Here is a 22,616-nt window from a genome sequence, read left to right as displayed (position 1 = left end):
GACAGCGGAACGGAGGCGATACGAAAAGGAAGAGACGAAAAAAAATGGAAGCAAAAATCGGGGCTTTGAAGAAGAATCAGAAGAATCAGAAGAATCAGAAGAATCAGAAGAATCAGAAGAATCAGAAGAATCAGAAGAATCAGAAGAATCAGAAGAATCAGAAGAATCAGAAGAATCAGAAGAATCAGAAGAATCAGAAGAATCAGAAGAATCAGAAGAATCAGAAGAATTCGCATCGTTTGATAGGGCCAAGCGGGAGACAGGGGCCGACTTAAAGTGGATGATCTGCGCTAACTGCCTAAGGTAGGTACGTACCGCACGCGCTAAAAAGTAGTGTACAGAGCACTAAGAAAGGTGCCGAGGCGAAACGAAGAGACAACACAGCGAAAATAGGGGACCACCTTACGAATAGAGCACCGCGCCGCGCTGAGGCTTATCAAATTGCATTGCATTGCCATGCCATCGACCCCTTGCTCATGCGATATTTCCCTCTTTTTCCTGCACGCTGCAGCCACAGGGCGGCGTCCCAAGTCCCGAAATCCGTTGCGCCTCGGCTTGTTGCGTGTTCGCTGGGGGCTGCTGTTTATTAGTGCCACCCACGTAATTTAGGGACATTTCAGCCAATGAGAAGCTTCGCCTGCTTCCATGTGGGCTCCCGCTCCCACCCAAGCTTGATGAAGCTCCCGCCCATGCCACGCTGCGTTGCGCCCTGCATGAACAGATGACAGCCACCCAAGATTCGCCCTGAGCCGCCATCTCTTGGCCCGCCGGCACTCGACCTGTTTACCGCAGCACCGGGCAGATGCGAAGGTGCTGACTCTTGTTTTTCTGCCCTCGACACACGTAATTCTGGAGACTCTGGGCTTCGTTTTCGCGATGAGTGCTGTTCACCGTCTGTAAAGGGCAACCATTCGCCGCAGGCCACCACCGATAAGGCAGAGAGAGAGGAGAACGTAGTGCTGAAGACAACTTGGCATGAAACAACCTAAGGCAGAGAGGCCTCGGCCCCTCCGAAGGAAAGAGCTCCCCAGGGGAAAAAAAGACGAACGCAATCGTCACCGCCGACACCGCCGCCGCCCGGCATCCAATCCCGTCGCGCCTCTTTGTCAGACGGCCGACCCGTCCGATCGCCGCGGCTTGATCCCGCCCGGTGCCCACACCGTTCCCATCCTTACCTTACTACTGCGTATGTGCCTAACCTTGGGTTATCCACACCAGCAAAATGCACCTAAATTCGTGACCATTGCGAGGCATTTCAAAGGACGAGAGAACCAAGAATCCACAGCACTTATCTCGAACCTCGGCATCTTGCCCGCCCACGCCCCCCAGTCTCGGACATTACGCTATCCTATCCCCTACCACCACCGGCACCCTTTCCATGGGTTGGTTCCATGGACCAGAAGAACACGGACTTGACATGACACACGGCCGATTGTGATCTGGAATGATTTTTTTAATTGTGGATATCCCATCCTTTTTTTTTTTTTTTTTTTTTTTTTTTTTTTTTGCGCGTCTGCATGCACGCTGTCGTGGCGCCATCGTTGATAAATAATACTGGCTGCGTTTCCACGTCCCGAGCCTCGACTCGAAAGGGGCCCTTTCTCCCACTGCGATCTCACCCGAACCTTATCGGTGATTCTCATCATTCTCCCTATTGATAAATAAAGATAGATAATCCTTTTATATCCTGCCTGCATCCCAAGTTTCGGCTCTGTCGCATCAACACCGACTCCTCTCACAATCTATTTGGTCCACTTCCTGAGATACCCCTCCAAATACACACACATACACACGTCGCACATCATGGCGTCAACAGAAGGCCAAGAGTACACGGCCAAGGAGGTCGCCGCTCACAGAGAAGCCAACGACTGCTGGATGGTCATCCGCGGTGAAGGTAAACAACCCCTCCTCTCCCTATCTTCCAATCACCAAAAACACCAAACTAACTCCTCACCCGAAAAGTCTACGATGTGACAAAGTACCTCCACGACCACCCCGGCGGCGCAGAAGTCCTCATCGAGGCCGGCGGCGTCGACGCCACAGAAGCCTTCGACAACGCGGGCCACTCCGAAGACGCCTCCGAGATCATGGCCGAGTTCCGCGTCGGCAAGCTCAAGGGCGCCAACAAGCGCACCGCCCCCAAGGCCGTCCGCGTCGCCCCGAAAGCCGCCCCCGCGTCCCCCTCAAACACAACCTCCGGGCCCGTCCGCATCGCCGGCCAAGCCGCCGCCGCCGCCGTCTTCCTCGCCCTCGGCACCGTCGCCGCCCGCCACGCCTCAAACACCCCCGCCGGCCAGGACGTCATCGCCGCCATCCACCGCCTCAACCTCCACCTCCCCGAGTGGCTCTCCCTCAGCAGCGCCGCCGCCGCCGGAACCCGCCCCAAGCGCACCGGCTTCGGCTTCGTCGAGGGCTTCGCCCTCGCCTCCGCCATCTTCGCCGTCGCCGGCACCGTCACCGCCAACAAGCTCTCCGCGCTGCTGCACTACGACCTCACCCCCATGAAGTTCCGCCCGCACAAGAAGATGCCCAAGGTCGCCCGCCCGAACCCCCTCCTCCAGCGCGGCTGGCTCGACCCCGTCACCTACCACCCGCTCCCCCTCGCCGAGAAGCACCTGATCGCGCCCAACGTCTACCGCCTCGTCTTCGAGCTGCCCACGCCCTCCACCGTGCTCGGCCTGCCCATCGGCCAGCACGTCGCCATCAAGGCCGAGATCGACGGCAAGTCCGTCTCGCGCTCCTACACGCCCACCTCCAACAACGCCGACCTCGGCCGCCTCGAGCTCGTCATCCGCTGCTACCCGGACGGCCTGCTCACGGGCAAGTACCTCGCCAACGTCGAGGTCGGCGAGGAGGTGCTCTTCCGCGGGCCCAAGGGCGCCATGCGCTACAGCCGCGGCCTGACCAAGAAGATCGGCATGCTCGCGGGCGGCACGGGGATTACGCCCATGTTCCAGCTCATCCGCGCCATCTGCGAGGACGACCGCGACACCACCGAGGTCAGCCTGATCTACGCGAACCGCTCCGAGGCGGACATCCTCCTGCGCGACGAGCTCGAGGCCTTCGCGCGGCGGTACCCCAAGAACTTCAAGCTGCACTACCTGCTCGACACCCCGCCCGAGGGCTGGACCGGCGGTGTCGGGTACGTCACGCAGGAGATGATGGCCGAGCGCTTCCCCGCGCCGGCGGGCGCGGATTCCAAGATCATGCTGTGCGGCCCGCCGGGCATGGTCAACGCCGCGAAGAAGTCGTTGGAGAACTTGGGCTTTGAGAAGCCTGGGTCCATGTCCAAGATGACGGATGCCGTCTTCTGCTTTTAAAGGAAAATAGATGAGAAGGATAGAGTGTATGGATACCATAGACGGGGAGTGGGTTACTTGTGTTGGTATATATGGGCTTTGCATCGTCACGGAGTCGGGGATGGTTGCATGGGGCTCGGTGTCTTTGGGGGCATTCTTTTTCATGCCGTTGGTGATACCTACCTGTAATATCTTACGTTTTTCATTTGTCCATATCATATCATAGATCTTGACGACATAAGCAAGAAGAATTTCCTACATATCAATTTGCTTCGCCGTTTATGATCTTCACGATTCTGAATGCGCTACTGTCAATTGGGGAAGCAGTGACAGAACCTGCCTCAGCGGATGCATAACCGAGGGCGGTTCAGGTCGATGATTGGTCTTGTGTAAACATCCAAGCCGACTGCGCCGCGCGCAGATGATCCATTTCACCGACCCAGCCTGATCCATAAGATGGCAGCTGAACCCCTCGTCCCGCGTGGGTCAATCTCACCTCATCTCTCCCCCGAGTCTCTGTTCCAAATACTGCATCATCAGTCTCTCAATTTCCGCTCTGTCCTCTCGCGAGATTCTCACGCTGCTGCCACGCTCTCCCGCCCTCAACATCATGAACGCTTATCAGTATCCGCCTTTGTCGGGTCCCAGGTGCACACGATTGATCCGGCTGTATCCTGGGACGGCGAAAGATCCTTCATGTCCACTCAGCTGCGACCTCGACGAGATGGACTTGGACGATCCGCCAAAATACCTTGCTCTTTCCTACACATGGAATGGCGAGACTCCTAGCGAACCGCTCACGATTGGGAATGCGCAAGTCGGCTCCAGCCCAGCGGCGGGCTCGCAGCTGCTTATCACGCCCAACTGCGCTGCCGCTTTGAGAGCTTGTCGGAGGTCCCTCCATCGACGCATCAACAGGCGCAAATGCGTCAAGATATGGGTGGATGCCATCTGCATCAATCAAGGCTCAAACGACGACAAGAGTAGCCAGGTTGCGATGATGGCCGAGATTTACAACCAGGCAACAAGGGTGGTAGTTTGGCTTGGAGAACGAGACTCACCTTTCACATCAAGCACTATCATTTGCTCTTCGGCGTGTGCTTTATTACCAGATGTTGATATGGGACGTCTGGGTGATTTTTTCGACTGGATAGAACGCTGGAAGGCTTTCAAGTGGCTAGAAACTTTCGTCGAAAGACTAGAGGAACTGATCGCAAACGCTGTCCTTCAGAATTGTGAGTTAAACATTCATAAGCCCGTGGTGACGAGTCACAAGTATCCATTAACATTTCATGTTGTAACTGGCGCAATGATAGGCTGTGATAGAAGCACAATCCACGCTATGCTACAAAATTCCTACTGGACTCGTGTATGGACCGTTCAAGAGTTCGCCAATGCTCATGTTTCTATTCTTTGTCAAAACTCAAGTATGATATCCTGCGCTGGCATGATGAAGATGATTTTCCTTGGCCGCCACATCTTGGCACCATATACATATCCGCCCCACCATCGCATTTACAACGACCGCAGAGTATTCGGGGGCTACAGCCACGATATTCTCACTTTCTCCAACGGTTTTGAGGCACTTTCAGCGTTGCAATCTTCAGAGCCAAGGGACAAAATATTCGCGTTTCGCGCCTTTTCTGCTAGAGTGTTTGCAAAGGTTGCAATCGACTACAGGCGACCGTTGCAAGACCTTTTTACAGAAACCTCTATGGTTGTCATCAAAGAAACTAACAGTATCTATCTGTTATACTTTGCCAGCCTTGAGAGGACGTCTCCGGGTACCGGGACTGGCTTGATGCCATCGTGGTCATATGACTTCGGGACAAAGGACTTTCATGAAGAATACCGTGGTACCCACATGGATCAATCCAGATCTTTCGATGCCTCACGTGGAGTTCAGCCCTGGATATATTTTCCCAATCCTGAAAAAGCCCTCCGCGTGCGTGGAAGAAGTGTCGGTGTGATAGGAGGTCTCACTGGCAACATCGACCCGATAGGCAACTCCTGGCTGATGGAGAAAACGGCCATGGGAGATGCGTCTCAGCAGGTTGACGACGATGGCGCAAACAGCGTCGCAACAACAGAAGAAAGTTACAGCACTCGTTTGAGAAAGCTAATGGAGCATTTTATCTCCATGCTTCATCAAAACCTTGGAGCAGCCTTGTTGGAGGCCAAGATGGCACAAACGCTTTTCGAGCTTGCGCAGAGCATCGCAGCAAGCTATATCGTGCCAGTCACAATACCTTCTTTGCCGCCGAATGCTACTTTTGAGGACCTCCTTGAGGCTTTGTGCGATGATTTGGACATAAGCCACAGTATCAAATACAACATGGGCGAAGGTCGCATGTTCTTCACAACCGATGGGCGAGCTGGTTTAGGAGTGCCGCGTATATCCGAGGGCGATGAGGTGTTCCTGATCGCTGGTCTAAACAACCCGTTTGTTTTAAGACCGCATGGTGATAATGGAGAGTACACGCTCGTCGGGCCGGCAGTTGTCACTGGGATGATGAAGGGGGAGTTGTGGCCGGATGATGAAAGCGAATTACGGTATATAGACATTGTATAATATTCCCTGCTAGCGGCCACTTCCAGCCTATGAACAGACATATGACCCCGAGTCATAAGCATTTGTTCCAAGCAACTTTGCAGTCTGTGGCCAGGGGCAAAGCTTCCTCGTCCTGCTGCTTCCATCTGCTGGCTCGCTTCCAAGCAACTCAGTCGGTGCTGCCCCCTTCTCCACCCACTCAACCAGCGCCTCGAGCGAACTCTGCTTGCTGGGAACTTGAGGATACGACGAAGCGCCGCCACAGTGACCGCCTCCTGCAGAAAGATTAACCTCGGTTTCTCTCTCGCTTGAAATTGTGAAACTTACCAGGAACCATAAACAGCGAAGCCCAATCTTTCCTATCGCCAGTAACCTTCTCCACATCCTCCAAATGCTGAATCGGCCACGTCGCAGCATTGTACGGATCAGGCCATCCCTGGGTAACAATCGATTTGCCCCCGTGCCCCTTGAACGCAGTCAAGTTGGTGCTGATCGAGTCAATCAAGCTCCCAACCTTCTCATCCAGCGCTCGAACATCGGTAGCCCAGTCGAACGTGCTACCGTTGTAGCTCAGATCATCAAAGACCATGTTCTGCAGCAGAGGAAGCGAAAAGGAGAGAGACAGACGGCCTTCTTGGTTGATCCACTCCGACTCGCTGCCGAGGTCGAAGCCGGGATACAAGCTGGCGTTAGCTTGGGAGTGACGCGGGCCGGCGTAGATTTGCTCGGCTGCGGTAATTTGAGCTGGGGTGAGGCAGGTTGATGCGTTGGTTGAGGAGGACGTGCAGGCGAGCGTGGAGAGGTCGAAGGAGCAGGCCAAAGGGTTCTCGATGACGCGATCGGCGACGCCGTCTAGAGTGTCGCATTTGTCGAGGATGGAGTCGCGGATGAAGGTGAGCGTTTCCTGGGGGATAAAGGCCGAGTCCTCAGATACTTTAGTTAAATTCGGCCCACTGATCGGTACTGAATACTTACCAACGACACTTGCTGGTTCCACAAGAAGGAGAGGGCGAGGTGAGAGTACCAGCTTCCAGGGCACCCAGCAACGATTCCGTCGAATAACTCGGGGTGATACTCAGCCAGGGCAAAACCTTGAGCGCCTCCAGTCAATAGGCATGTGACGGAGGCTCAGCATAGTACAGGCTGGCGATCTGCTTTGCCGGGGCAGTGAAGAGCGCAATCGAGTTTCTAATCCATGCGAGAACCTGGTTTCGATCATGCAGGAATGGGAGGTAAATTCCTCCGGGGTAAGCATCACCGCCGTTGTTATGGGCCGCGCGATGTCCGCTGTCGCCTCCCGCTGTGGCAAATCCCTTGTTGAGGTTTTCTACCATTGCCGCATAGTCAATCGTGCCAGCCAATCCTCCGTTGCCTATTTCACGTTAGAGTCTTTGACCATTATCATGGTCTTTCGATCGACTCACCGATGGCCAGGAATCTTCCATTGTAAGATCCGGTCTCTGGCAACCAAACCTCAAAGAGAACCGTGTTGTTCTCTGCGTACGGAACGGTGCCATTGAACCGACAGAACGACGCGGAGTTGAAGACCGAAGTGATGTTAAGGCTATTCGCCGATACAAGAGCGGAGCTAACCGAGGTCAACTCTGGCACCGAGGCCTTCACCTGTTCCGCGAGAGACTCGCAATGGGGCTTCCGGTAGATGGCGCCGCAATTGACGCCGGCAAGAACCAGGAAGCGAGCGCTAGAGCGGACAACATGATGTAGATGACCGAGATCCAACGTGACCTACTCCGGGAACCAGACACATGTTTCAGCGGAGGCGAGATAACGCCCTTTTTGTATTCCCCCATCTTGAAGTCATCGCTTGCCTGTCAACAAGTGTGGATTCGCTCTAAACTGCCGGTCTCTAGTCCGCTACCCCGTTACTCCGCACGCTGAGCTTCAACCTTCCTCGCAGATTCAAGTCTTAACCACGTGGCTGGGTCTCTTTTCGGTCATCGGCGCCGTGGCCGACGATCACTTCGCTGTGGAGACTTGTTGTTGAAGAGGAAGTCTTTAGCCGAAAAAGTGGTAGAGACCAATGATAACTGGTAATTTTAACCACGTAGGAGGGGATGTGGTAGTTACGGGGGCGGTTGATCACCAGAACCTCGGTCAACGGCGCCGAAGCCCGTTTCTTCGTCAAGAAAGTGGAGAGGACTCTTCACTCATGTGCTCGGGGCGGGCTAGTTGACAGGCGCAATTGGAAGGGTAGATGCAATTCTCCGCGTCGGCTGTAGTATTTCTCCGCACGTGGGTGGCATCGCGAGCGGATCTCTGCAAATGCCAGTTGCTCCTTCGCGCGGGGTTCGTACCAGGAACGCGGTTGCTGGGATTCTGGGATAAACGAAGCGCCGGTTCCTGTTTGGATTGAGCAAGTCCAGCCACCGACTCAGGTTCCCGGTCTGGCCGTCTTGTAATGACGTCTGTTGTTCCCCGCTGCGAGGTTCGGAACCCTTGTGAGCTCGGATGTGACGTCAGAGTGGTTTGCGCATCAACACACGAGTCAAATTGTTCGGAAAATGCAATTGCTTGATACGACGAGATTTCCGAGCCAGTTGTGATCTGAGATCGAAAAAGATGATAACACTTCAGGCTTGAAAGAAAGCCATCTCATCAGTGCCGAGTTCCGGTGCAGCAAAAACAAATGTGGGCCCGAAAGCTCCCTTCTCCACGTTCGGAACGTGGTTCGTCGGCAATTGAACTGCTGATCCCCCCAACCATGCCTCGCATCATCACTGCCAAGAGGTAGACACGACCAACCATGTCCTCGGTGCAGGTGCCGCCCCGAAAACGCCGGAAGACGCAGCTCGCGTGCAACCCGTGCCGGGCTCGAAAGTCCGGCTGCGACGGGACCCGTCCGGTGTGCACGGCGTGCCAGAAAAAGGGGATGCAGCAGCAGTGCACCTATCAAGAGTCGGTGCTGCACACATCTTCGAGGCCGTACGTGTCAACTCTTTGTAGTCCATCGATGGCGCTGACGATGATTTAGGACAATTTCTGAACTTCAGAAGAGGCTGGAGAGACTTGAGGGATCGCCTCTTCCACAAACATCTGTACCTCTGAGTGGCAGTCCCCCTTTGCCGGATTCCGGAGCTTCCGGAGTTTCCGGAATCGCTCCGGCTCGGCCAATTGGCGCCGGAGTTGAGACTGGTCTTGGCGACACGGGCTCGGGACTCCAGCCGAGGGTTGTAGAAGGCATGCCGGCAAGCCATCATCAGCGAAATGGATCGGCGTCCCACAACGAGGATGAGACCATCTACGGCCCCTCTTCAAACATCTCCTTTCTCCGACAAGTCACTCTTGCCGCGGATGCGCAGAAACCAGATGACTCGGGCCCAAACGGTCCCGGAAACGAGACCGAGAGTACGCCTAACGTCCTTGGCTTCTCAACGGTCCAACCAAAAAGTCCCGATCCCTTCCCTGAACCGGTGATGCTACCAGAGAGATGGCTCGCAGACAGCTTGATGGAGTCCTTCTGGGAATTCGTGCACCCTGTCTTCCCAATCCTTTACAAGCCTTCCTTCATTGCATCATACGAAGCCCTTTGGAAGCCAACGAAAGATCGAAACCATAAGCGGGATTTCAAAGACGTTGTCTTCCACTCGACTCTAAGCATTGTGCTTGCGCTGGGATCGCAACGAACCGACCAGGTATCAGTAGCAGAGCAGGCGAACCTCGCTGACAAGTTCTACAAGCAGTCTGTAAAGCTCATATCGGTAGACACTCTCGACCACTCTTCACTGCAAGTCGTTCAGCTGCTACTTCTAAGAGGCGTCTACTTGCATTACACTTCCTACGCTGATCGCTGCTGGAATACTGTTGGTGTCGCAGTGAGGGTAGCCCAGGGGCTGGGACTGCAAAATGAAGGAGATAAAACCGTTGGAGTAAATCAGCTCAAACGTGAGATGAGGCGGCGCGTTTGGCATTGCTGTCTGACTTTGGATAGGTAAGCCGGTCTACAGTCCCTCCTCCACTGTGCCCAGAGCTAATGCAGAATGTCAGACTTACTGCAACTACATTCGGGCGGTCCGTCTTATTGTCGAGACAGTATTCGACACCGGCTCCAGCTATAATTGATGACGAGTACTTGTCAGAGATCACCGAAGGAAGCCAGGTGGTGGGCAGACCGTCTTATCTAGCTTGCTTCGTGCACTCCCTAGCCCTATTCGATGTCTTGAAGGAAATTCTAGCCAAATTTTACGCCGAAGGGGACTGCTCTTCAGACCTGAAGTCGCGATCTCTCAGCGACGTACTTCGGCTCTCGGCAAAGCTAGATGAGTTGAACGACTCGTTTCCAGTCTATCTCAGAGAAGGTGCGAGCCTGTCCCAGTATGATGAGAGTCTCAAAGGAAGCTTGCAGATGCAGGCGAATATCCTGAAGTCAAGGTAGCAGCACACATTATCATGTCACTCATTACGGTGGAGACTAACGTGAAACCCAGAGTCCTTTGGATTAGACTTCTACTCCTGCGCCCTTTGCTCTTAGTAGAAGCCAAGCAGACCGCCCAGTCCAGCAGAGATCTGCCCAATTCATCGGCGCTGAGCGAGAGCTTTGGCCATGCTGCAAACACCCTCTGTGTCTCTACAGCCCATGGCGTCCTCCAAGAAATGTACGAGAAGCTGGGTAGTGTGCGCCAAAATTCAGCATGGCACGTATTGCTATGTAAGCTGCTTCCGTCTAAATCCAAACAACCTGATATAACTACTAACAGATATGATAGTCACCTTCGCTGCAGCATCCACTTTGGCCGTAGCCACTTTATGCCCTGATCTTCGTGTCAGCTTTGACACTGAACCGACAAAGACATCGTGGGATCGCGCGCTTCGGATATTCGACTTTCACAAGAAACATGTGACGTCAGCTACAAGGGGTATTGAGGTTCTGCAACGCTTCCGGAACTCGGTTGCTGCTGTGTCGCGACAGGATGCACCAGCGGGTTCAAATGCGACGGTTTCTCAGACTTCCCAACCTGAGGGGCTTCAAGAGCAAAATCAGGGCGACTTACTGCTGCCCTTCAGCTCCATGCCTGGCATGAGTCAAACACCAATGGCTCAGGACTTTGGAGACTTCCTCAGTTCTGACCTCCTGAATGAGAGCTGGTTCAATATGCAAGGCATAGACTTTAGCAACTGGTCAAGCTTCCAATGACCACACTTCACAGCAGGGGATCAAGACTTCTAACCAAGTAACAATGCTTTGCTATCTGCTCGCGCTATGAATCCAGCTGGTTGAGACAAAGTCTAATACATCAAATTCTCTCTAAGACACAGGGGCCTCAGAGTCGTGGAAGCTACCAAGCTTCAGCAGCTTCTTCGCATTGTCCCTTCCAATCTTGCGGTAGTTTTCGACACCACCAACCGCCTCCTTGACCTCCTCAGCCTTGCCGTCCCACCAGGCGGAGCAGTTCTCAATCGTCTCGTAGGGGTAGTCAACACTGAAGAGAACACGGTCGGCACCAATCTCGTCGACGACGTACTTGAGAGTGTGCGTGGAGAAGTGTCCGCTGGTGGTGACCCAGATGTTCTGCTTGAAGTAGTCGTAGATGGTCTTCTTGCACATGTTGTCCTCGTTGCCCTCATCCTTGGCGATGGGCTTCTTGACATCCTCGAACCAATGGTTGATGCGCCAAAAGTCTAGTGGCAAGTGCTCTCCCAGGTGGCCGACGATGATCTTCAGGTTCGGGAAGCGGTCAAAGACACCGTTGGAGATGATGCCCATGAGGTGCAGGTTGACGCCGTTGGCGAAGGACAGCGGAGGGCCGATGAGGTACTTGCGCTCCGCGTACAGCTTATCAAACATCACATCAGCAGGCGCCGCGGGGTGAATGTACACCGGCACATCCAGCTCGCAGACAACCTTCCAGAAGACGTCGTACTCGCGCTGGTCGTAGAACTTGTACGTCTCGCCGTTGGGGCCCGCGTGCTGGAAGTCGCAGAGCAGCGCGCCGTGCATGCCGAGCTCCTTGACGCAGCGCGTCAGCTCGCGGCCGGCCTGCGCGGGGTCGTGCATCGACAGGCACGCGAAGGCGCCGAGCTTGTCGGGGCGCGCCTTGATCTGGTCGTGGGCCCAGTTGTTGACCTCGGTGGCGCGGCGCTCGGCCTCGGCCTGGTCGGCGATGCCCTGGATGCCCGGGACGGTGAGGGAGATGATGGTGTAGCCGATGCCGTGGTCGTCGGCGAGCTTGACGCGCTCGTCGTTGACGTCGCTGATCTGGCGCATGTAGCGTGTGCGGTCGTTGGGGTTGATGTACAGGGCGGCTTCGCGGCGGGACTTGGCTTCCATGCCGGCCATCTCGTAGGCCTCTTCGAGTGCGATCTTGCCGAGCATTTTGATGGTTTGGGTGGTTTGTGGTTAAGTAAAGGGTGTTGTGTAGATGAGTTGAAGGTGTTGTTGAGAGTTATAGGAGTGTTTGTGATTTGTGTTGGTGATGGCCAAGAGAATTCTCGTCTTTCGAGGTTACCATCGAGGGTTCTTATACTCGACCTCATCCCATATCGAGGTTGATGAAGAGCCGTGGTTTCCACGGAGCTGGAGCAGCCTCCACGCATCCCGCTGTCTTCCGGAGGAACATGACGTCTGAAGCTGGTGGGAGGGACAGCTCTGTGTCAGTCTGGACCCGTCTGTTCCAAGGCTTAAGGCTGAAAGAATGGAGCCGCTTCGATGGTCCGATGGGCGGGATCTCCAGTTGTGCAGTGGCGATCTGCCCCGAGCTTCCGGATGTGATTGCCTCTTCCAATGGGAAGCGTGTATTATCTCCGCGACCTTCCCAAGTTGATGATTTTGACCAATGGGAACGATGTCTTACCTCCGCTGACGATCGTGTGGTTCCGGTCACTGGCGTCATAGTGTTCCGAAGTGGGTCTTCCAGGCCCGGACCTGCGGGTTTCAACGTGAGATTTCTCGAATGGATTTCGGATACGGCACTCAGTGGGACAGATAAGTCGTGCATCTTCGTTGTCGCGTTTAATCAAGCTTTTCGGGTGGAGAACATCGGACATGGAACGCGTTCTGTGGACATCTGATGGTGGATTGTGTCGTTCAGACGTCACTTACTGACTCTTGCGGGTGCAGAAAAAGCGGTCTTTACTTCCTCCGAAGCAAAAATGTTCCTCAGCACCCTCAATTTCATAACTCCTTCTATTTCCTTGCAACATGAGCAGTCCGGAAAACATGGATTGCTGTGGTCCTGCCGTTCTCTCGTTTGTCTAACAGCGGACAATCAATCACAGCGGCCTAGACTCTAGGCTCTAGAGTCGGACAGTTAAGTTGCAGAATAGAAATATTTCAATGGGCGTCTACTGAGTTCCTGCGACTACTTCGGAAACGGATGCCAATCATCCCTTCGCCGTTCCACCACCTTGAACTTGTCCCCGTGGACATTTCAGTCGTCCAAGACCATCGTCTTTCTAAAAGTAGCCAAGGGAGTTCCATCTGCGAGGCCGTTTTTGCAGTCTCCTTCTCGGTCGGTCGGCAGATCCGAAACACATAATGAGACAGTCAAAATTGGATGATGAATTGCGGATGATGCAGTGTTGAGAATGTGCTGTAGATACTTCGGCACTGATTCTGGCTTTTCAAGTGCGCCGGTGAAGATGGCAATGATTCGTGTGGATATTTGTGGTTAATAGTGGCCCAGAAAATCTCAAAAGGTAGTGGCAATATCTTTGAGTTATATGCCATATCTGAATTTGCGGTGAATTATCATTTTGCTTGCTCGTTTCCGGATGCAATGTGAGTGAATCACAGCCATGACAAGTACCTCAGGCAATTTCCCCAGATCCTGGCACGGTGTTAGTTACTAATGAATCACTCATCAAATTCGTTTGTTATTCTTGCTGGATGATGTATGTGTTAGCAGAACTTTAACCTAGTAAGAATGTCTAGCACATTTCATGCATTCTCTGTGGGTTGCGCCGCTTAATGAATTCGCAGTTCCTTGAAGTTAAACGCTAATCAAGTATATATCCAGTCCCTTTCCAGATACATAAAAGAATACAATAGTGCCTGATTCCGGCTTTGAAATGAAATTATTTCGAGAGTTATGTACTTAGAACCTGAAAGATTCCATCACACAAAAGTATTGTGAGTATTTGCTACGTCGTCTAAAACCGTTCGATACAAACACCGTGAATACATCATCGGTGCCTCATTCAAGAGCTCAATCCATTGTCCCTAACAGCAAATACACTGATAAATACTTACAAATAGATGTTATGCTTGTTTGTGTCAATCGGTTTCCCTCGAATGGTTTCAGACTTTGTCAGGTTCATGAGTTCAGACCAACTAAGAGTCTGAGCTGCGACATTGTTCAGAAAGTTCTGGAAAATACTTGCAAACGGACATATTATCAAGCAAAACAGAACATGAATGCTATATCTACGAAATCAGCGCCATTTAAAGTCCCATTGATAGGATCGTTCGGATGTCTAATATGGGCCAGTCAGACAAAGCGGCACAGTTTATCAAAAGAATGCGTGCCACGTTGGGGTGAGCGATGGCGGTCCCTGCAGGCCCCCGCTTTTGGCGCAAACCGAAGGAAACCCGGCAATTTGATTGGCCCGCTAAGGACTTTCGCCCAGCAAGCACAAACACAACAGGCAGGGGCAGCTAAAAATCCGCTGGTCCATGGGCGCCTTTACCGGGAAGGCGCCGCGCCGGGGGCTTGCTACCCCCGGAACAATGCAAAGCGACGCTCTGAATGGCCTGAAAGGCAGGAAGAACCCAGAATACGACCCCACTCTGAGCTTAAGTAATGGGGTCTTGCCGTCCGAACTTCAAAACCTTCGCAACCTCATCTCTCCATCTCACCTTTTTTTTTCTCAATCGCCGTCAGAAATCGAGATATCTCAGCATCAATCGCCCACACCGTCGATCGACAATCGAGATAGTGTTTTGTCGACCCGGACTAGCATTATACGAGACGACGCCGCCATCATGGACGGTGCTAACGACCTCACCCAATATGTGCGACAACTCGAACTTTTTCGGCATCAGGATCATGCCCGCGATCAAATGATAGGAGTGAGTGACCCGAGGACTCTCTGATATTGAAGCAGATGATGCTTTCTTGTCACACTGGCAACTTCGACTGCCGTCAAAACAGCAACGGTGGTGGCGGCTGCTGCCTCCAAATCACATGATCCGATATCTGACTCTCGGAATCACAGGAAATTCTTACGCGATATGAACACCTTCAACGTGCATATCAGGAAAAATGCGACGACTACAGTAATGAAGTCGAGTCCCGCCGAATGTGGCAGACCAAGGCAGGAACCTACGATAGAGAAATGCAGGCACTAAGCAAGAGTCTCAAGACGACGGTGGGCTTCGGTCACCTCCTGCCACGCAAACGATTACTGACCTACCGCAGGAATCTAATCCTTTCGTTTTTGTTATTATTGATGGAGACGGCGCAGTTTTTCAAGACATGCTCCTCAAGGCTGGTGCCGATGGAGGCTCTCAAGCCGGGTACCTCCTCCACAACGAAATTATGAACTACGTTAGCGAGGCCTATCCCCAGGCAGCCAGTCAGGACTGGAGCGTCATGGTTCAGATCGTGCTAAATCTCGACGGTCTGGCCAAGAAGCTCCACGCTTGTGGCATTATTTCCAATACTGCTGCTGAGCGCACTTTGTCCGACTTTGGACGTGGCTTTGGCCGTGCTCAGCCCTTGTTCAGCTTCATTGACGTCGGCTCTGGCAAGGAGTCCGCCGATCACAAAATTCGCGAAACTTTGCGCCTGATGGTTCGCATCAATCAGTGCAAGCACATTTTCTTCGGTCCCTGCCACGATAACGGATATCTTCCCGTTCTCGAGCCATATAAGCTAGACCCTAAGGTTTACCCGCGTCTGACGCTTATCGAGACCACTCCTGCCGAGGAGGGCTTTAAACATCTCAATTTTCATCGAATTTCGTTCAAGTCGGTCTTCCGATCCGAAAAACTCCCCGATCGCGTCGAGCGCCCCAGTGTATCCAGTGTGTCAAGCGTTTCTGCCGTTGCGTCGCCTCCCACTGCCGGCATGCAACCGCTGCCGCCCCCGGTGCACGTCCCCACGAACAATGGAAATGGCGGCGCCCTTTTGAGAAGCAACACGAACGAGAGCCAGCCCCAGCGTGTTGCGAGCCCGCAGTCATCGAGCGGTGGTGCGCAGACACCTACCTCCTGGTCTGTCGTCACTAAGGTCTCGACCGGCAAGACGATTGATATTTCTTCCAAGAAACCTGCGCCTAAAAAGTACTATCTTCTCAACGTTGAGAGTCAGCGCGTTGACGAGCAATTTCCGCGTATCGACCCGAACGTCGAGAAGCGCTTCAAGGAACGCATGACAAAGTCTGGCAAAAATCTCTGCAACAATTTTCATCTTCATGGATTCTGCAAGAATGGCGATGCGTGCCCATTTCTCCACGGTGAAAAGTTGAGTCATGGAGAATTGACACTGCTAAAGCAGAAGGTGAGTCTTGATGATCCCCTGTCACGATATACAGTATGAATGGTCTCCGCTAATGACCCGTAGTCTCGGGGAATACCGTGCAACGACATGTCAGGCTGTGATAATGCCGACTGCATGCTTGGACACCATTGTCGATGGCTCAAAAATTGCGAACACAGCTCGTGTCGCTTCCAGGGCTATCACGACATTGATACTGTAGGCTCACCCCCCCTGGTGATACTTTGCGAGTTCCCAATATTGACCTGTCCTCTACAGAAACCTCGCGTCAAGGTTTACGAAGATGGAACTACCCAAATGCTCGCGGCCTAGGCGTCTGCATGCTAAACACACTCACCACTATTGTCTACATAAGGTACTATTAAAATCGAACACGACGCCGAAATGCCATTAGGGAATTTGCCATAAGGGGCCAGGGGGGGGGGAGAGATGGTGATTTGAAGCTCCACGGCGGAAACGACGGCATTAAAGCTGGCTCGGATGAAAGTAAAGGACACGGCAAATTGGCAACTCAAATACCAGATGCTCATAAGCAGACAATACGAATGCAGCTCACATTAACCGTCATATTGACAGATTCCAAGTCCACTAACTATCTCACCGTCCAGCAAACGCAGCCATCTTCACCTTGCGTGCCTTCTAGCCCCCGAAAAGCCAAGCAGCAAAGTTCAACCCCGCGCCGACAAGCCCATTCTGACCACATATAGCACTCACAATGCTGCCTAAACGCACTAGGCAGTCCTCAAATCCTGTCAACCTTAGAGAGGAGGAGAAGGAGCAGGAAAAAAGAGGACTGCCGCCAAGCGACGCCTGTGTCACGTTAACCCCTCACTTGCCGTAACAGCTGATTCGCCAGATGCGACGAAAAACGTAGGCTTCTCCTGCACGGGGCGCCTTAGCTTGCGCGACGAAAAACACTCGTCAGCATTCAATCACTTGTACGCGCGGTATGTCTGCGGAGGATGATTGTTTGGCTTTCGGATTAAAGTGAGGGCGGATACGAAAGTTCTAGGAGGTTGCAAAGTGCGGTTTCATTCTGTCAGACTTGGAATCGGCGAACTCCCGACACGCAGCGCGAACATGGCCTGGGTGATGAGATGTAAAAAGCCAGATACGAAAGCTTCTCGAAGATATGTACTTCGTGTAAAACAGTTATGCGGCTGATGCAAGACATACTCAACGAAATCGAGCAGAAGCGAACCTTGACGACTTTCAGTTCCGTGCGAAATTATAACAAGAGAACAAGCACTAAATCCTGTACAATTATGTATAACAAATTGAACGTTTTCTAGCAGTCGACTGTTAATTGTGAAAGGAGCCAAGGACATGAACGAAAACAAGCGAGGTGATTGGTGTTTACTTGGGTCATTGTTGGCTGTACCGGGTCTCTTAAGTACGCATCGCTGTGTCGGGGCCGTGTATCAGACGTGGACTCCATTGATGGAGTGCAATGTGTAAAATGTTTTCATTTGCGACAAGCCTTTCATACATCGAAACACAAACGCGATATTGAGGATCAAAGCTGCAAGCTAGTTCCATGTGGTCGACTCTGTTAATCTACTTGCCATCACTGGAAACCTGGATGCAGTTGAAGTCCACTGTCATGCAGCTCACCTTACTCCAAATCCTTACTGTCAGTCTTCTCTGCCAATACTCATCCTCACTATTCTCACTGTCGAAAATGATCAACAGAGGGCTTGGGCCGGCTGTGCAATTCGCATGTCCTGGCTGTGTGGGGCCCTGCCGGCCCCCGGGCCGAGCGCCGATCAGCATAACGAGCGATGTCAATTCAGCGCAACAAATCCATATCGTAGAAAGACACCTACAGGAGTCACAATACCGTGTATATTTACTTCGATACGTAGAGTTTTAGCATTCTTTGATCCGTGTCTTGACTTTTTCTGAAGTGGATTCTAGAAGGGCGCTGATGTAAATCTAATCATGGGCCGATAGTTGCAGGTTGAGGAGAAATCATCCTTGCCAAGAGTCGGATGCCTTCATTGTCATGCATGGTTCGCCATGCAACGATAAATACATCTCAAGGCAACCAATGAAGATAGTTGCATTCGTGGGGCGCATGATGTGATGGTGCGTGACGTGTACAGCCGGGGGTGATTCTGTCCTATTCCCACAATTGCATCAAATACCACGCTCAAAAGCATCGGCGACTACAATGGGGCCCAGACACGCTGCAGACGAAATGGCGAACAAATGTTCAGCATTCAAGCAAATGCCCCACGGGAAATTTCATTAGAAACCAATATCAGAGATCCCATGGCGTCGAGATTACGATCCCTGTTTTGCAATCTTTAACGGGAAAAGCCATCATTGTTTTCTGGTCTCTCACCGGCGGAACCGGAGGAATACGCCTTGGGCGTGGGCTCAGCGTAATCAATACGCTTAGCTCTGAAGATTCGACAACTTTTCGATTACTTCAATTTGCGGAATCTCTATTGACATGGTGGGAAGTCTTCACTTATCTGCCAATTGAACACAGATGGCGACTTTTGGGAGCTACGTGGAGACGTCTCGTTTGGTGCTACGTCAGAGGACAAGGATCCCCGACGGACGTAGATGAGAAAGGAGAGACGTTACTCTATTCATTTTTCAACGGCTAGGGGCAGGGGTGAGATAAACCACAGGCTTATTTCAACTGTGTCGTGACTGACGAACGTAAGAATAGCACCTGCAACTTAAAGACGAGAATGTCGAAGTTGGAAAACAAGCTTCCTGGCTAGCTCATTCTCTATAGTTGCTTCAAGTTCCACCGGGCCCAAACTACAATACAGGCAGGTAAGCCAATCTTCCTTGTGTTTCTACAACTCTCAAAGAGAATGATTACGTTTACTGATTCGATCTCAGCCACCGAGTGGCCCTGGTCATTATGGGTGATTGGCCCAGGGAGACCGGCCTATCCCACCAAGTGATGCGCAAGCTCGGTCACGACAGAGATACTTACTGTCCGTTTCAGCCGCGGATAGATAATGCTGATGCATCACGACGTCACTTTGAGATACTGAGGAATATCCCCATCGCTACGGCAGAAGGTGGGCAACGTGTTCACGGGGCGTTAAGTTCATTTGCTAAGAGAAAAAGTGCTCAATTTTCTAGATCAGCAAATCCGTATTCTGAGACAAGACGAGATGAGTGTCTCACAGATACTCAAAGAAAATCCATCCAGCGTTTACGACATAAATTGTTTCGGTCAGAACTCCGTCCATATCGCGATCGGTGTTGGAAACTTGAAGGTTCTCCAAATGATCTTACGGTATGCAGATGTCTTATCTCTCAACACACAGGATTACGCAAGGTTTCAAGGCCACTATCCGATTGAGTACGCTGTCATGTCACATCTGCATAGTGGGTACCACGACACAGACGATATTGAATGCAATGGCTGCAATATTTTGGACGCATTGCTTCAGTCTGATTGTGCGTTGTACCCAGCAATCTTTCTCAGCACCTTCTTTGAGTGCACCAGAGAACGCGTGGATACAGCAGACTGTGCCGTGAGAAAATTCATATTCTATTTAAAACAGAGACGTCAGAGGCTGCGTGATTACGCCAAAATACACCTTCCGCCGGCCCAAGCCGCAGAGCTTGGTCTTCATGGAGGAAATGTGCTCGATGAGACCGCCGGAGACGTCCAGAGAGCATTAGAAGAGCGCTCTGTCTCGTTTCCCATCTCCTTGAGGGTTCATGACTCCGAGACCGATTCTCGGCCAAATCGGCATTTCAGAGGTATACATTCTTACATCTCAGATAGTGCCACCGCTTCGTACGTGTGGGAGCTTGGATTCAGACATCTCGGTGTTGACTCAGCCTTGGGGGTTTACGAACTTTGGGACTCTCTTCTTCGCAGTAGGGTCAACAACCTTGAAGGACGGTCAAAGGTTATTTCTCATGTCTACTGGTTGCTTGACAAAGGCTTTGATCTTGGAAAGCCTTCGCGCTGCCCCGTGTATGGAAGATCCAATTTCGCTTCTTGGACAGCATCACATTTGTTGTCTGCTTTTCTGGCACGGTTTAATGTATGGAGAGAAGACCGTCAAGAAATTGGCCTTCACCTACGGGGCGAAATCGCTCATGCAGCAACATCCACTAGCATGTTTGACAACTGTCGATGCGCTTGTTCATTGGACGGATCTAGCCCGCTGCTGATGCTACTAGATGGGACAACAGTTTGGGAGAGACAGTGGTACGGGTCGCGGTTACCATTGCCTACGTTGTCGTACTACAAAGATCACTTTCAGTGGTTTTGTGACTTTTGGGCCATAGCTGTGGAGTCTCAGCTTTGGATGACTTCCTCAAAGCCCATGCCTGTGATCGAAACGATATTAAGGTACTTAACTTTCACTGCTTTGGGTCTTCGTCATAGCTGTTGCCGGTTGGCACAGGACGAAGGAATTCAAGACTGGGATAGCGAAGAAGTAGAGGACGTTATGGAAGAACAAAAAGAAGAATTCGTTCGTCTTGAGGAGCTCCTTGAGGACCTCAGGCAAGATTACAAGGGAGGTCCTGACTTAGAAACATTCGTTGATGGTTACCGGGGTCCAAAAGTGAGCGCGGTGATGAAAGAGCTGAATTCGAGGAAGCTGGACGAAGACGATATGAGAGCGGCCCAAGAACTTGCCTTTACATGGCACTCATTCGAGGATGGGTTCGAAGAAAAGGATTATTCACGATCTTCGAATTTGGATTATTGGATGGAGAAGCTGGATGCTATTGCTCCGGAGCCGGATTCGGATATCCCACTGGCACCAGACCTCCCGGTACGCGATGCATAAACCAACTCTACAGCTTCAATGTGCCATTCTTGGCTCCCCAGAATCGATCGTATTTCAAAGTGGCATTTTGATTACGGCAAAGCAATACGGCACCTCTATTTCCATTAGCATGAACTGCGAGATGAGAAGTAATTTCTGACGATTAGTACTCTGGAAGTGAAGGAAATCCATACTAGTGATAAACTATTGGTCCTGGATCTTGGCAGAGGCGTTAGAATTATCATTGATTATTACGACTGCCATGATCTCTTTGAAGGCTATGACATTTGAACGCATAACGCAGAATTGTGAAGGCTGCTGTCAGTCATGCAGAAGTGTCCCTTCGACTTCTAAGCTCGATTTCTTCCCCGCCTTGTACAATGTTGTCTGATATCCCACTACGTTTGTCGTAATCGATCATGACCTCCGTGGTCCTCACTATACCCTGTGGAAGCATACTTCGGTCGCTGTCGCCATCGCCTCTATTGTCGTGATCTTCCACATTTCCTGATCGACCCACTGACATGCCCTGGTTCTGGAACTTGCTCAGATTATCTGATCGTATGTACGCGCCAGAGGATGGGTATCCTATCTCTTGTTGGCTTCGAATGTTTCGAAACAGAACTCGGAGAACCGGAATGGAGGCCGCGATGATGGTAACATTTGGCTCTGCTTCGACCCAGACGTGGAAGATGCAGAGTTTCCAGAACACTTTGAGAAACACAGAGAGTCAGCCCTATTATTGGATCATTCTTCCCTAAATCATTTTGGGGCCAACAATTGCAGGTGGACTTACGATTCGGTGTAGTTGGGTCCAGAACAATGATGCTTTGCACAGCCTTCATGACTCCCATGACACCAGCCCTGTTTAAGTCAATTTCAAGGACCTCATAGCCAGCCAGAGATGACGTACAAGACACCCATGCTCATGGCGATTGCGACGCCGATCTTCTCATGCTTTTTCATCTGTAAGCCCATGACGATCTTCCACGGTAGCAAGGCCAACAAAACATCAGCCGCAGCCGAGTAAACTGTCGAGTCGTAAGCTTGGCTCAGAACCGAACGATTTGACCAGATACGAAGCACGTACATCCACCAACAACACCAAGCGCAGTCGCATTCGGAGATTCCCAGCACGACACGGGCAGGTGGGGTGTCGGATCCCCAGGTACAATAGGGCAGATTGGGCGCCATGTGAGGATGATGTGGATAATGAACTGAATGTTCATGGTGATGACGAGAAACCAAATGAAGTACTTCTGCCGGGTTGACGATATTCGAAGCAGAGTGACAGCAAAGGAGGTCTTCGTCAAACCTAGGGAGACTTTGTGGCAGTTGTCGTAAACGTAAATCAGAGTCTTCATGGTTGAGGTGACATTGTAGGTCCGAGCAAACCCCAGGCGCATCAGCTCGCTCAAGAAGGACTGCGACGCGATGAGAAAGACCCAACCTGCTATTAACAGCCAGTCGTCCAGCCATACCACCCACCTCACTCGGAAGGCTTTACAGTATATCCTCAGCGCAAGGAATGTTGTGGAGACAGCCG

The 22,616-nt window shown here is 52.0% G+C and overlaps 7 protein-coding genes across 7 annotated transcripts; 4 read left to right on the top strand and 3 right to left on the bottom strand.

Moving 5' to 3' along the window:
- Positions 1-1,803: 1,803 nt before the first annotated feature.
- MCR1.1 (NADH-cytochrome b5 reductase 1) lies at positions 1,804-3,320 on the top strand (the record flags this gene model as incomplete). The annotated part of the gene is made up of 2 exons (XM_037316819.1): positions 1,804-1,894; positions 1,963-3,320. 2 exons carry the CDS (start codon positions 1,804-1,806, stop codon positions 3,318-3,320), a joined length of 1,449 nt encoding a protein of 482 aa, XP_037185790.1.
- Positions 3,321-5,898: 2,578 nt separating this feature from the next.
- CGCA056_v001558 (putative esterase) lies at positions 5,899-7,661 on the bottom strand (the record flags this gene model as incomplete). Its single annotated transcript, XM_037316818.1, has 6 exons — positions 5,899-6,125; positions 6,178-6,775; positions 6,826-6,877; positions 6,991-7,222; positions 7,275-7,552; positions 7,615-7,661. 6 exons carry the CDS (start codon positions 7,659-7,661, stop codon positions 5,899-5,901), a joined length of 1,434 nt encoding a protein of 477 aa, XP_037185789.1.
- A 953-nt stretch (positions 7,662-8,614) lies between these two features.
- sor3-0 (Sorbicillinoid biosynthetic cluster transcription factor sor3) lies at positions 8,615-11,002 on the top strand (the record flags this gene model as incomplete). Its single annotated transcript, XM_037316817.1, has 5 exons — positions 8,615-8,793; positions 8,843-9,799; positions 9,856-10,239; positions 10,296-10,516; positions 10,575-11,002. The coding sequence occupies 5 exons, from the start codon at positions 8,615-8,617 to the stop codon at positions 11,000-11,002; spliced, it is 2,169 nt and encodes a 722-aa protein (XP_037185792.1).
- Positions 11,003-11,113: 111 nt separating this feature from the next.
- On the bottom strand, positions 11,114-12,181 carry sdc (Salicylate decarboxylase; the record flags this gene model as incomplete). The annotated part of the gene is made up of 1 exon (XM_037316816.1): positions 11,114-12,181. One exon carries the CDS (start codon positions 12,179-12,181, stop codon positions 11,114-11,116), a length of 1,068 nt encoding a protein of 355 aa, XP_037185791.1.
- Positions 12,182-14,788: 2,607 nt separating this feature from the next.
- Positions 14,789-16,616, top strand: CGCA056_v001555 (uncharacterized protein; the record flags this gene model as incomplete). The annotated part of the gene is made up of 5 exons (XM_037316815.1): positions 14,789-14,875; positions 15,022-15,174; positions 15,225-16,307; positions 16,371-16,502; positions 16,563-16,616. 5 exons carry the CDS (start codon positions 14,789-14,791, stop codon positions 16,614-16,616), a joined length of 1,509 nt encoding a protein of 502 aa, XP_037185794.1.
- Positions 16,617-19,188: 2,572 nt separating this feature from the next.
- CGCA056_v001554 (uncharacterized protein) lies at positions 19,189-21,091 on the top strand (the record flags this gene model as incomplete). The annotated part of the gene is made up of 3 exons (XM_037316814.1): positions 19,189-19,351; positions 19,401-19,724; positions 20,700-21,091. 3 exons carry the CDS (start codon positions 19,189-19,191, stop codon positions 21,089-21,091), a joined length of 879 nt encoding a protein of 292 aa, XP_037185793.1.
- A 183-nt stretch (positions 21,092-21,274) lies between these two features.
- CGCA056_v001553 (uncharacterized protein) lies at positions 21,275-22,434 on the bottom strand (the record flags this gene model as incomplete). Its single annotated transcript, XM_037316813.1, has 5 exons — positions 21,275-21,385; positions 21,450-21,781; positions 21,867-21,934; positions 21,984-22,101; positions 22,161-22,434. The coding sequence occupies 5 exons, from the start codon at positions 22,432-22,434 to the stop codon at positions 21,275-21,277; spliced, it is 903 nt and encodes a 300-aa protein (XP_037185796.1).
- Between the last annotated feature and the right edge of the window lie 182 nt (positions 22,435-22,616).

Source organism: Colletotrichum aenigma (assembly GCF_013390185.1).
Source record: "Colletotrichum aenigma strain Cg56 chromosome Unknown KSG_Cg56_contig01, whole genome shotgun sequence".
In the NCBI taxonomy this organism is placed as follows: domain Eukaryota; kingdom Fungi; phylum Ascomycota; class Sordariomycetes; order Glomerellales; family Glomerellaceae; genus Colletotrichum; species Colletotrichum aenigma.
This window is presented reverse-complemented; position numbering and strand designations above follow the sequence as displayed.